The following is a 14,968-nucleotide window of genomic DNA, read 5'->3' as shown; positions in this document are numbered from 1 at the left end:
AAGTACCGAAAACTAAACCTCCAAGTGAGTACAACCACTGCTAGCAGGCTGTCGACCTCCTGGTTGATCACCTTATTCCTTTCAGCTGCGAATTTTCTTCGTCTCTGCTGGATGAGCTTGTATCCTGGGTCTACGCTTAGTTTGTGTGTTATGATGGATGAGTCTATTCCTGTCATGTCATAATGGGACCACGCGAAACAATCCATATTGGCTTGCAAGAATTTGATTAGGTGTTGTCTGAGGTCTCCTGTGCATCCGACCCCTATTAGCACAGTCCTTTCTGGGTGCAGCTTGTCCAGGTTGATCTGATCTAGCTCCTCGGGTGGGGGCTCAATGTATTCGTCCTGGACATGCTGCTTATGTAATTGCTATGCTGGAGGGTTGGCGGTGCATTTTAACGCTTTCTTGTAGCAACCTCTAGCTTTCTCCTGGTCTTGTCGAATTGTCTCTACTCCCCATGGCGTGGGGAACTTTACGCCTTGATGATATGTTAAGGGAACTTCTTTCATCAGATGAAACCATGGTCTTCTAAGAATAACATTGTAGGTAGATGGTCCATCTATGACCAAGTACCTTACCTGTTAGTTGACTCCTCCAGCATAGGTTGGGATCACGATTTCTCCCAATGAGTTAGCTGTTTCTCCACTGAACCCTACCAGCGGAATGGTTTTCTTCTGCAAGTCTTTCTCGCTGAACCCCATGTTTTCTATGGTCTTTAATATGATTAGGTTGACAGAACTACCAGTAACCAGCAGAACCTTTCTAACCGTGCAGTTGGCCATTGATAACATTATGATAAGTGCATCATGATGTTCGTGACTATCATGTACATCCTCCTCGTCAAAAGCGACAGCAGGCAGGTTGCTGTGGGAAACCCTGCAGGAAGTCTCTGGTCTGTCTCCCTTGGTTTCCGTAGCACGCCTTTTGGCTGCTGAATATGTTAACCCGCTTAAGTCTGAGCCGCCTGTTATCACGTTTATTATTTTGGTGCATGTAGGTGGTGCTGCGGGCTTCGTGGAACCTACCTTATCTTGCTGCTTGCCCCCACGTGGTAATAGGTGGCTTAACTCCTCTTGTTTATGTAGGCGCCTGATCTCTCTGCGCAGAGTGTAACACTCTTCTGTGTTATGCCCAATGTCACGATGGAACTCACATTTTTTCTTACTGTCTTTTCGCTATGACTGTCCTTCTAGTGGTGGCTTGGGCCACCTTACCCCGTCTCCCATCTCCCTGAGTGCATTTAGGAGTCCTCCGACGCTAGTTGTGAATCCATATTCTGTCAGTATGAAGAGTTGGTGATTCTCTTCTCTATTGCCGATTCTGTTGACTCCCCTACCATATGGCATGTACCTTTCCTCCTTCTTGCTGGTGGGCTGTTTTCTATTTGACTTCTCCATGGCTGATGTGCTGGATACGCTTGGCGTACTTGGCATGCTGGCTCTAGCTAGGTTGTCTTCTTCCAATCTGATCGCAGCTGCCGCTTTCTCTTGCACCGCTTCAAAGCTATGATAAGGGTGCATAGTCAGGTGCTTATACAGGTCTGACTCATGGTGTAAGCCCCTTATGAAGGCTTCCACTGCTGTTGACACGTCGCATTCCCGTACTGCCACCTTCTCATTATTGAACCTGGTGTTATATTCCCCAATGGTCTCATTTGCGCCTTGAATAATTCTGTACAAGTCGCCTGCATGCTTTTGTGGTTTCCGGCTGCTTGCGAATTGCTTAGTAAATACGTTCACCAGGTCAGCAAATATGGATATTGATCAGTTAGGCAGACTTACGAGCCATCAGAGTGCTGGTCCCAACAGTGTGGATCCAAACCCCTTGCACATACAAGCTTCTTTTACGTGTCCGACGGCTGTCACTGACATCATTTTTTGCTTGTATTGGCTTACGTGGTCAAAGGGATCTGTTGTGCCATCAAAGAGAGTCATGTTCGGGTTTGTGAATCCTTTCGGCATGGCAACGACAGATATTGCATCCACGAATGACGAGTCAGCATAACTGTCGGGTGCTGCCTTCTCGAGTGGAGGTGGCAGTTCTGGGACTTTGCTCAGCATCTCCCTCAGCTCTAGATACTGCTGGTTGGTTAGGCTTCCTGAGTTTGAGCTACGTCTTTCTGCTATCTGCTAATTTGGAGTGCATCTCCCAGGCCCGAATTCCAGAGGATTTTGATGCGGCGTGCTACCCAGTGGGGCTGAAGTCACGAGCATTCCCTGATGCCAGCTTACCTGCGAACTACCTGTGGATCCTGCACCTGGTGTTTGGTTTACTATTACGAAGTTACTAACTGGGGTGTTACCTGGTTATATCTCCACGCAGCTGGCAGGCTGCCAGCTGTCTGGAGTGAGGTATCCAAGTCCTTGTGGGACTATCCTTTCTCCTGTTGGTACTGCTGTCAGATCTAATCTTGTTACCAATTCGGCTGGTATTTGCCGAGGTTGACTCCTGCTGCCCGATGCCCTCTAGGTGAGATCTACTACTAGGGCACGATCTTCATCCTCCGCGCTTGCTGGTGTGCTGGATTGTTGCCTCAGAATGTCTATCTACCGCCAGAGTTCCCTGTTCCTCTTCCTTGCCTCAGCTTCTGCCTTCCTCTGGTCTTTTCGCATACCTTCTATGACCTTCTGCAGATTTTCCATGCCACTAAGCAAGGTTTGTGTTGTACTTGGCGGTGGAGTGAGGCCTGAACTTCTTGGTCCTTTGTCTGATCTGGATTGTGCCGTCACAACAGGAGTTTTGGGAGGCAGAGTGACTTTTGTCACAGATGTGGTTCTTGGCGTGTGTCCGGATGCCTGAGTTTAAGCCGCCGATGCTGGATTTAAGATAGGATTTGGTGGTATAGACGGCTGGCCGCTCCCTGACACAGCTGCTGATGTTTGTTTTTCCATTATGTGTCTGAGTAATTAATGATTGATGACCACAATGCCCCACGGTGGGCGCCAAACTGTTTTGGTAATTTTCAACCGAATTAGGTTAAGTTAGGTCAATGTGGTCTTATTCGTTGTATGTCGATTGAATTGTTTATGCTAATGCTAAATAAGGAAATTAAAGATGAAAGTAGAGATTAGCACAAGTGGTTTGGTGACGCGGAAAACCCAATGTGGGAAACGACCGCAGGAAGGGACGGTACCCTTCCAATGAGTGCACTAGCTTTGAATATGAGAATGAGTACAAAGGAGACGGCACGATGGTCTAGCTAGTACAATTGCGTTATGTTTGTATGATAGTTCTCGAATAAATAGTCTTCCTTGTCTTCTTGGCTATTTATAGGGTAGGAACCCTACTTGTGTTCTACTCCTTTTATGACAAGTAATATTAGTCCTACCACGCTTCTTTCCATAAACGCGACCTTGTATTCTATTCTCCCTGATCTCCCAAAAATCTCCCTGAATTCTCCCTGATGATTCCACAACACGCGAGTTTCTTCTATTCACGGGCCATTTGCTATTGCTAATCTACTTGGCCCAAGGTGCTCAACTAGTCTTGATGGGCTTACTCTCTATTAGGCCAATATGCGGAATTTGGCCCAAACAACTAGCTTTGGCTTTCTGCTGCAAAAAATGAGAACAAGCTTCCTGCATCTCCTTGTATTCAACAGCAGTAGCATGTTCTTTATTTAACCAGTATCTATCTCCTATATTAGCTGCAATTTTAGTTTGTATGTATTCAAGATTTTTCAGAGCTAACATAGTACTCTTTTCAATATCACAAAAATGCTCTTTATTATAGCCTATGAATCTGCTTTTTAATTGCTTGAGTTTGGATACAAGGCATAACATCTTTGTACCTTGAAATGGCATATCCACCAGCTACTTACGGTATTAAGATAAAATGAAGCCTTCCCCCACATATTGTAGTACTTGAAAGGCTTCTTATGATGCAATGGCTGATTCCTACTCATCAAAATGCAAGGAGTATGGTCAAAGTCCCCCTCGGGCAAGAAATTAGCATACATTTCCTGCATTTGAGTACTCTAATCCCTATTAATTAACATCCTATCCAGCCTACTATACACCCTAGTAGCAATATCTTGCTTGTTATGCCAAGTGAACAAAGACCCCACAACATGGCTATCAATTAATTCACACTTGGCCACACAAGCTTGAAAATCATCAATTTCAGCATCACTACTATTCCCTCCAATTCTTTCAGAATGAGCCAGCACAATGTTGAAATCTCCACACACTAGCCAAGGGCCATTAACCACAGATGCAAAATTACCAAGCTGTTCCCAAGGGCCATTAACCACAGATGCAAAATTACCAAGCTGTTCCCACAAAGCCCGCCTCCGAGCTAAATCATTAAAACCATACACCATTGATAGACAGAAGCTCTTATTTGTAGCTATTTCTAGTATTCTAATGTTAATGCATTGAGCTGAGTACTCCATAAAATCTACTTGAAAAATGGAAGGATTCCATAAGATCCAAATCCTCCCTCCTTTATGCCATCTATTATTAGTTGATAAACTCCAACCATCCATAAGTGTAACATCCCCACATACCAAGGTGTCTAGCCAAGGACCACCCTAGCATGAGAGATTGTTACCATCTCGGTTGCCCGAAGTTAGTAGATCAAAAGAAACTATTCCACAACATTTATTAAGGTATAAAAGTTAAAGTTTACAAGTTCCAAAATCAAATCCAAAACAAATGTTCACTAGTACTCATAACAAATGGATCTAAAGCAGCTAAACTCGTGAGAGCGGAAGCTAGACTCGAAGTGATGACTCCCATCTCGTCCCCATAGCTAAAGACCATCATCACCTGTCACAATCTGCTCACCATCCCCGAATGGATCACCACAGATTTTACAAAACAAGAACGGGGTCAGGTCACTGCATAATCAAAATAAGACAAAGTACGATAAAGATAAACAACTATTTCACTATCCACATCTAACTCCCAATCACATCTCATAACTGACTACACACCAAAGTGTGTAGCCCTGCCAGTGGGGGACCATAGCCTTGCCCACCTAAGCCCCGCTCATCAACGAGCGATAACCCTGTTCATTAATATGTATATCCCTTCTTGTGGTGGGTTCCATAGAGGGCGAATCAGGGGCATGAAGCCACTCCTGCAAGTGACTCCACTCAGCCGAGGACGCACCTCGCAAACATAAAAAACAATCTCAACTCCAACACCCATACTCCAGTCCACCAACAACAATCAATCAACAGCATGAATCAAATCAATCAATCACAACAATGCATTAAATCAATTATACAGTTACTGAGTAAGGAAACCCTACCTTAGCACAATCTGACACGAGACAATCAAGCAAGATAAAACGACTCCTCTACAAAATCTCCACCTAACAATAACCATAAAATTCCAATTACCATCATGCCAAAATCCCCTTTTCCCCCAAATCATTAAACTAGGGCAAACCCTAAAGACAAATTGAAAAAACTTGTAGAACTAGAGGCTTACCGACACAATCGACGCAAGAGAAGGATGAACAAGACTCATGAGCAATCCACGAACTTGAGAGAGATTAGAGATGATTAGAGTTACGTTGGAGGCTTAGGTTTTAGTAAAAGTGATTAAGAAACTGTAAATCCCGTTTATATAACTCTAATCCTCTCTAAATCAAACCGCGGAAATAATCACCGTCAGACCGGATACTCGGTCGAGTATTGAGTATACTCGGTCGAGTATCCCCTACTCGGTCGAGTATTTCCATACTCGGCCGCGTATTCCTGGAGAGTAGCCTGACCAGAAATACACGACACATTACTCGTCCGAGTAAGCCATATTCAGCCGAGTAACAGGCTTAGAAAACCGTAGTATTACAGTCTTCCCTACTTAAAAAGAACTTCGTCCCCGAAGTTCACACTATACACTAAACAACACCAACAACACCAACATAACTCCTCAACAACAACGCGACAACTACTCCAAGTACCAAACAACTCCCACCATAAAAGACAAAACACCCAACTCAAACTGAAAAGATGGCACAAACATAGCTAAGCTAACTCAAACTAACCCAAAAACAAGCATGCGACCATCTCCTACCCCCCTTAAAAGACAACGGTTACGTCCCCGTAACCAAACATACTTGATAAAAACGATGAGGAAAATGCTCTCTCATCGACTCCTCTGGTTCCCATGTGGCCTCTTCTACATTGTGATTAGACCAAAGTACCTTTAGTAAGACGGTCTCACTGTTCCTTGTCTTGCGCACTTTTCAGTCTAAGATCTCCTTAGGATTCTCCGCATAAGTTAGAGACTCATCAGGTTCTATGTTCTAAACCTCAAGCACATATGATGGGTCACTTACATACTACCGGAGTTTTGAAACATGAAACACGTTGTGGACTCGATCCAACGCTGGTGGTAAATCTAGCCGGTAGGCTACTTCACCTACACGATCTAAGATCTCATACGGGCCGATAAACTTCTGACTCAATTTCCCTTTCTTGCCAAACTACATTACCCCTCTCACAGACGATACTTTCAAAAGGACCTTGTCACCCACTGCGAACTCGATGTCCCTATGGTGCAAATCTGCATAACTCTTTTGGCGATCTTGAGCTGCTTTCAACTTTTGACGAATCAGACGAACTTGCTCAATCATATCTTGCACCATATGTGGTCCTAAAACCATTGTCTCTGCACTATCGTCCCAACAAACTGGACTCTTGCACTTCACGCCATACAAAGCCTCAAACGATGCCATTCCAATACTGGTGTGATAGCTGTTGTTGTATAAAAACTCGATCAAGTCCAGCCTATCTTCCCAACTCCCACCGAACTCCATGGCAAAAGCCCTCAACATATCCTCCAAAGTCTTGATAGTCCTCTAAGTCTGACCATTTGTCGTAGGATGAAAAGTTGTACTCATCTTTAAGTTCGTTCCCATCAAATCCTGCAACTCTTGCCAAAACCGTGATATAAACACCGCATCTCAATCTGACACTATATCCTTTGTCACACCATGTAATCGAACCACACGCTTCCTATAACCCAAGGCTAGCTGTATCTTGGTCCAAGTATCCTTCATCGGAATGAAGTGGGCTGACTTTGTTAAACGATCGACGATCACCCAAATCACATTGTTACCTTGCTGAGTCCTTGGTAACCGCAAGATAAAGTCCATAGAGATCGACTCCCACTTCCACTCTGGTACCTCAAGTGACTGAATCTTACCTTGCGGTCTTCATTGCTCACCCTTTACTCTCTGGCAGGTTAGACATCTAGCCACGAACTTGGCCACATCCCTCTTCATATTAGGCCACTAAAACGTTTCCTTTAGATCCTTATAAAGCTTGTCACCCCCTGGGTGAACTGAATAAGGAGTGCAATGAGCCTCCGTCATGATCACCCTCCTCAAATCTACATCACTAGGAGCACACCATCTCCCATCGAAACGAACACTCCCATATGTGTGGATAGAAAACCTCGAAACCGTGCCATTCTCTACCCTTGACTTCCATTCCTGAATCTTTGGATCAAGCTCTTGTTTCCTCTTTATATCATCATACATGTTTGGCTCGATTGTCAAGTCCCCGATGGCATCTCCTTTCCAAATCATATGAATCCCCATCTTGGACATCTCATCCCTCAGTTTCAGTAAAGACATAACTGTACACAACAAATAAACACTCTTTCTACTCAAAGCATCTGCCACCACATTGGCCTTACCCTCGTGATAGATGATCTCCATGTCATAGTCCCAAATCAACTCCATCCATCGCCTCTGTCGCAGGTTAAGCTCTTTCTGAGTGTAGATATACTTCAGACTCTTATGATCTGAAAACACCTTAAAGGTTGCCCCAAAAGGTAGTGCCTCAAAATCTTAAGAGCAAAAACAACTGGACCCAGCTCCAAATCATGAGTAGGATAGTTCTCCTCATACGGCTTCAACTGCCTCAACGCATAAGCTTTAACCTTCCCATTCTGCATCAAAACACAAGCCAAACCATTCTTTGAAGCATCGGTGTATACTTCAAAGTTCTCACTTCCCTCTGGTAGAGCTAAGATAAAAGTTGTGGTCAAAATCTCCTTTAAGGTTTGGAACGCCGTCTCACAACTCTCATCCCAACGAAATCTGATCTCTTTTCTCATCAATGCTGTCAGAGGCCTAGCGATCGTAGAGAAGTCTTTCACGAACCTCCTGTAGTAGCCAGCCAAGCCCAAGAAACTCCGAATCTCAGCAACATTCTTTGGTGATTCCCACTTGGTCACTGCCTCAATCTTGCTAGGATCCACTGAAACACCCTCTTTAGATATCACATGACCCAGAAAAGCCACCTTCTTTAACCAAAACTCGCACTTAGATAACTTGGCATATACTCCCTCCCATCCAGACCAAAGGTTACAGTTGCTTTATCACACTTGACGAAGCACATTTTGTAACGTGCATATCTTTAGTTACACATTATTAAAAATTATAAAAATTTGATATTCTTATAGCATTCATGACGATAAATCAAACAAGATCTCACATGACTATATTTTATCTTATAGATTAAGAATAATATCAAAGATTCCCTACGACCATAAATAGTGCCAAAAAGCAACTGTAACCTTTGGTCTGGATGGGAGGGAGTAACTGGTTATTTCGCAAAGTCTACAAAACTAACCTCAGATGCTCCTCATGCTCCTTAGACTTAGAGTAGACCAAGATGTCATCAATGAAGACGGCTACAAACCTATCCAAGAACGGGCTGAAAATCCGGTTCATAAGATCCATGAAAACTGCTGGTGCATTCGTCAACCCAAAAGGCATCACTACGTACTCATAGTGACCATAACGTGACCGAAAAACTGTCTTAGGGACATCCTCATCTGTTATCCTCAACTGATGATAACCCGACGTTAGGTCGATCTTTGAAAACACTTCTGCGCCACTCAGCTGGTCAAAAAGATCATCAATCCTTGGCAAAGGATACTTGTTTTTCACTGTGTGTGGACGTGGGCCCACCAGCCGGTCTGCGGGTAAGAGCCGCCTGCCGGACCGTAGTCACTGGCCACCTGCATGCCAAGCCAATCTGTGGACATGAAGCGGCCTTTTGAAAGCCACGCTCGGCGGCGTAAAATGATTTCGACCGGATCGCTTTAAATCGGTCAGTTTCGTCTCGGCAAAGGTCTCAAAATGATTAGAGATGTTCGGAGTCGCCACCAAGCATTTGTGGGATGCTTGGAACCCGTTCGAATCCACTTTATACCTAGGTCAATCAAGGCAAAAAGCGGTGTTTGACATAGGTACTACAGATAAGGACTCGTCCACCTTTTAGCATTCTATACCTAAAATGACTCTCGTACGCCCTGGATAAGGCCATCCACTATCCAAAGGTTCTGAGTAAAGGGTGAGGGTACGTATTGGGAAGCCCTTTAATCGGACATGTGATAAAACGGTTTAAATGCATGAATGCGCATCCAAAAGCTTAACCTAACATGTGATAATTTCCTAAGTCGGTTGTTTATGCATGTACCAAGAAATTGGTGTCAAAGTTGGATTTAGATTGATTTGCATGTGAAAACGGAAATTAAACATCCATTTATCAAATTCGGGTTATGATGCTTAACACGATCCATATATTTGAAAAAGGGTGTCAAATGACAAAGTGTAAAAACGTAAACTTGTCGATCTGATCCGTCACGTATTCGGGTTAATCGTAATCGGGATCATCCTAGACAAGTACCAAAATGAGACAGAACAGTTCCAGGCAGCCCCATTGGGGCGCGAGCCTATTGGCGAGGGAAGGGGCTCTGCCCGGGTTTTAAAAGGTGGAAACATGCAGCTTCTTGGGGCGCGAGCCATAAGGCGAGCCGAGAGGTGCCTCCTGGTTGTTAAAAAGGTTGTTTAAAACCATTTTTTGTGATTAATGATTTGCAAGACTCAGAATAATTACTATTACGTTAATAATATTCGTTGTCGGATTTGTAAGTTTAAAAAGCATAGTAAAATGTGTAAAAGGAAAATGTTTGATTTGAATTAATTATGTTAAGTTCAATTATTTGTAATTAGTCAAGTTTGTCATTGTACTCAGATTAAACCGACATGGTATAAAGAACCAAGGATGATTATGAATTATGACTAATATGTTTGCAAGTGTAAATAAATGAGAAAAATGCTAAGGAAAATAAAAGGGGGTTAAAATACCCTTAAATTGTAATTAACCAATAATATCATCGAGTCACGGAATAAACCGTCATGGTATAAGGAACCAAGGATGATTTTTGTAATGGTCAAAATATGTTTATCATAAAACTGAATCAAAATTGTAAATAAAAGAAAAGGATTTCCTTTAAAATGTAATTAACCAATTAATATCACCGAGTCACGGATTTAACCGTCATGGTATATGGAACCAAGGGTGATTATGATTTATGGTTAAAAGTTTGTCATAAAAATGAATTAAAATGGTAAAAACCGTAAAAGGAAAGAAGTAAAAATAAAAGAAAGTGATGGAGGAAAGACGAACTCAAACACATTTGAGTCTAACCTGGACACCCACAAGAGGCGCGATCTTCCCTGCATAGCAAGGAGCTTCTGTCTCAGGCCAAAACTCGGTTTTGGCTCGTCTAACCTATATTTGAATCGTGTTATGCATTCTTCATGCTCATAAACTCATAAAAACAGTAGAGACATGAAATAAGTGAGATATTTACACCCTCAAACTTACGTGTATTGATGTTTGCGAAGTAGATGACTTTAGAGACGGTTTTCTCGTTGTGACTAATCGCGATCAAAGAAGTTTAAAAAGGTGCCTTAAAAAAGGATTTTGTTTTGAAAATGAGTTGAAAATATGTTGTTGAAAAACATGTTGATTGATGAATTGAGTTGGTCAAATGGGTCGGTCGAATGCACGGCGACGGTACCAAACAAAATGTGTAAGGCTTGTGTTTACGATCGATAGGTCGTAAACACGTGTCGATTTTGTGACTTAGGAAGTCGAGTCTAGAAGTTTAAGGGAGAGGTGAGGGGGCGGACGCTCGCCTGAGGATTGTTGTGTGTGATGGTGGGTATTTATAGAGAAATGTGGGATGGTAGGTTGGTTGATTTTGCTTAGAGGCTAAGCAGACACCCTAAAGAGGCGCGAGCTACCTTGTGATACAAATGGGTGTATTGTCCTATTCAAGTTGGACGTGGCCTTTGCTCTATCCCTTGTTTGGTTGGTTTGATATGTGGTATTCATATAAGATGTCGTGTAACAATATGGGCATCTAATAAGATGTTCTTGGGTGTTATTTGAGGTGGGTGTTTTGTGTGCTTGACTCGGGTTTGACCCGTGTGAGTCGGGATTTGAATTTGGAGTCGGTTTTGGCCCGGTATCGGTTTTGACTCTAATTAGGGTCATTTTAATGGAAATGATATGATAAAGACATTCATGGCATTATTTTTGACATTCGAGATTTGGGTTGACTCAGGTTGACTCGAGTTGCGGGTTTCTGAGTCGGTTTTGGGTCCGAAGATGGTTTTAACTCTAAATAGTGTTATTTTAATGCAAATGGTATAGCCAATCCACGCACGCATATCAAAAACACATTACAGTCCGATCATCATCGGGTGGTTTTTGGAAGGTGCAGATACTGGGTATCTACAGAGCCCCCACTTTGACTGAGGCTTGGACAGGGCGAAAGTCAAAGTATGGCCTCCAGTTCAATCGAAGATTACAACCTGAAGACCATTGCAACGTCGAGGAGACTCACAAGGGTTTAAGCCAAGGAACTGCCGTCAGGAAGGGCGACGTCGAGGCGACTCGGGGATTCGAGTCAAGGACCTGCCGTCAGGAACATTTTAGAGTCTGTCGACTTTCGATTCGGGTCGTTTAAAGTCCATTAGACTACGTATAAAGGCTCGCCAGCCATAAGAAGGAATCATACCTGAGACATCTTCGGGACACGTCCTTGAATCTTTTGCGCGCAAAGGCTTACCCGCCGATGTTGAAGGTTGTGCGTTTTGAGGCTCGCCAGCCATAGGAAGGAGTTATACCTGAGGCATCTTCAGGATATGTCCTTGAATTGCTTCTTGTGTGCGTGCAAAGGCTCGCCAGCTATGTTGAAGGTGCGTTTTGAGGCTCGCCAGTCATCGATGGTCGAAAGATCGACTGTGGGAAATAGCCTGAAACATCGGGTTTATTTCAATATATTGTTTGGTAATGACTTCCAACCAGGTTGACATTAATAGGTTCTGCTAGGAAGCAACGAACTCCAACTTGCTGGAGGTCCTAAGTGAACTTTGTGGGGATGAATCATGTAAACAAGGTTCTCTGGAAAACCATTTAGGAAGAGCGCTGCGTTGGTATCATGAACGATGTTGTGAGGATGTTTGAAGGACCTATGTGACTTCCATTTGAAAATCGGCACTCGCTGGAGAGTTCGAAACTTCTCAGGACTCACCGGGGATATGAGTTTTACTCGTATGCCATGTAATTGATGCGTTTGAAGCCCTTGGACTTGACGGGTCGCCGTTTGTTGGGAAGAGCCCAGTGCTCAGTTGGAGTGCCTTTTTCTTCTCAAGATTATCTGCATGGTTAGTGACCACACAAATCCGCAGTCGCATAGACAAGCACATTGAATGCAAGCATATAAGCACGTAAGCACATAAGCATGTGGGCAGTTAGCATATAAGCAACTAGCATGTAAACATATAAGCACGTAAGCACATAAGCATGTGAGCAGTTAGCATATACGCAACTAGCATGTAATATCTCACGCGAAGAGAGATAGAATTTTTGAATGTTGTGAATCTTAAAGGCGGGTCTTATTACTCGTAGATCTGTGATTTGATAGATTGGAGACACGCGACCATTGCGATAATGACTCATATGGACGTATAGTGACAAATTGACATATAGGATGTCGTGAACGTGATGCAAATTCAGTGTCGACACGACGTAAGGGTGACTCTGACAGACTTTGCACATGTGAGTGCAACTCCTAGCCAAGAAAGGGTGACAACACGTATCAGATCATCGGAGTAGAAGATCCGCTCTGCTGGGGAATAAGAATTGATTATCTCCTCTAGACATCTTTTCCTCTGTTTGCTTGTTTGAGATCCCTTCCTGAGGCATGATGATTCGGAGAGCTGAACCAAGACCTTGTCATTGTCTGAACCGAGTACTAGACTATGGGCAATTTTATTTTGGACTGTAGTTAAGACTCAAAAGATGTTTGAGGATAAAGGATGGGTGACATCTCGAAAGAGAAGCCCCCAGAGTTAGAAGACCGAAATTTGGCAAAAGGAGGAATGGGCGACATCTTAAGGAAGAAGCCCCCAGTAAAGAGATTAATTTTTGCAGCTGGATGGGCCACTTTTAAGGATTGATGTTAATGGTTGAGATTGAAATAGGTGTGCGGTTGTGTCCCTGTTGGGGACTGCCTACGTATTCGCGTGTGTGCGAAATCAAACCAGATCGTAGTTCTGAGCTGGTTATTGAGGATTGAAAATTGGAAATGTTGTGAAAGGAGTATACGGTTGTGCCCTTGTAATAGGACTGCCTACGTATTTGCGTGTTTGCGAAATCAAACCAGATCGTAGTTCTGAGTGTATACAATGGGTTGCAAATTGAAGGTGTGAAAATTGAATGTGTGCGGTTGTGTGGTTCTGTCCTCGTAATAGGACTGCCTACGTATTCGCGTGTTTGTGAAATCAAACCAGATCGTAGTTCTGCTTGTGTGTTGATAATTGAAATTGAGGTGTATGGTTGTGTCCTTGAAGGACTGCCTACGTAGTCACATGATGTGAAATCAAACCAGATCATAGTTCTGAATGTGTGCCTAAGCGAGTTGTTAGGGCCTTAAAGTGTGAGGGTCACGACGGTAAACTCCGTTTGGTGACTCGTCTGAATGTGTGCCTAAGCGAGTTGTTAGGACCTTAAAGTGTGAGGGTCACGACGGTAAACTCCGTTTGGTGACTCGAGAAATTGATTTGAGATAATTCCTCCTTGATCATAAATTGAATAGGTGTAATTTGTGAAAATTCCTTATCATGTGAGCACACTAAAAAGTGGACCCTAAGGGTAGACTAGGTATGTCCCGTTCTCGGTAGAAAAGCATCCGAGGACTCCGTATCTGGGTCAAGGCGAAAATGGCTTCGACATTATGGAATGTGGAGCTTGGTAAAAATGGGTTTGTTTGATAGATAAAAATCTGGAGTTGAGGGTCACGACGGTAAATTCCGTTTGGTGACTCGAAGTTTGATTGGATATAATTCCCTCTTGATCATGAATCGAAGAGGCATAGTTTGTGAAAATGTTTCTTGTTATGTGAGCACACTAAAAAGTGGACTCCAAGAATGAAATGGGCATGTCCCGTTCCGGGGAGCAATGTTTTTTTTGAAGACTCCGTATCTGGGTCAGGGTGAAAATGGCTTCGACATTATGGAATGTGGAGCCTGGTAATAAGAGGTTTGTTTGACAGATAAAAATCTGGAGTTTGTATTTTGTGGTGTTTAGGCCGATGGGTTACGGCTTGTAATGCGTTGCGGAATGGGGTTTCAAGCTTGATTTGGCCTGAGCACGAAATGGTTGGTAAATAATTTAGGATAATAATCCCATGTCTGGTCCTTAAAGGTTAAGGTGTGATATTACGAGCTTCAGGGGAATCCTCAGAAGCCTGGATAGTTCTCCCTATAACAGTCTCTAGAAGGACTTAAGGGTGAAGCGATGTTGGTTATGATCTTGAGGGGAATTCCCAGGATCCTAGATAGGTCTCCCTGTAACAGTCTCTAGAAGGACTTAGGGGTGAAGCAGTTTTGGTTGAGGTTTTAGTGTTAGGTGTTTTGGACTTGTTGGTCCGGGATTTGGTGTGTTGGACTTGTTGGTCTTGGGCTTTGGACTTGTTGGTCCTGGATTTGGTATTTTGGACTCACTTGTCCAGGATTTTGTGTGTTGGATTCTTTCTTTCGATTTTGGCCTTTTTGAGAAAAGGGTTTTGAATCTTGTTTTGTTTTGATTTTGGCTTGGGTCTTGGCCTTGACGTTGGGTGAGTAGCCCTTGGCTTTGGCT

The 14,968-nt window shown here is 43.4% G+C and overlaps 1 protein-coding gene across 1 annotated transcript; it reads right to left on the bottom strand.

Moving 5' to 3' along the window:
• Positions 1 to 581: 581 nt before the first annotated feature.
• LOC141601712 (uncharacterized) lies at positions 582 to 1,961 on the bottom strand. Its single transcript, XM_074422009.1, has 3 exons — positions 1,896 to 1,961; positions 1,210 to 1,721; positions 582 to 1,098 (listed from the first exon to the last, which is right to left on the bottom strand). Exons 1-3 carry the CDS (start codon positions 1,959 to 1,961, stop codon positions 582 to 584), a joined length of 1,095 nt encoding a protein of 364 aa, XP_074278110.1.
• Positions 1,962 to 14,968: the final 13,007 nt, after the last annotated feature.

The sequence above is a fragment of the Silene latifolia genome, chromosome 9, assembly GCF_048544455.1.
Source record: "Silene latifolia isolate original U9 population chromosome 9, ASM4854445v1, whole genome shotgun sequence".
Taxonomy (NCBI): Eukaryota; Viridiplantae; Streptophyta; class Magnoliopsida; order Caryophyllales; family Caryophyllaceae; genus Silene; species Silene latifolia.
The sequence above is the reverse complement of the archived record's forward strand: the minus strand, read 5'-3'. Positions and strand labels throughout refer to the sequence as shown.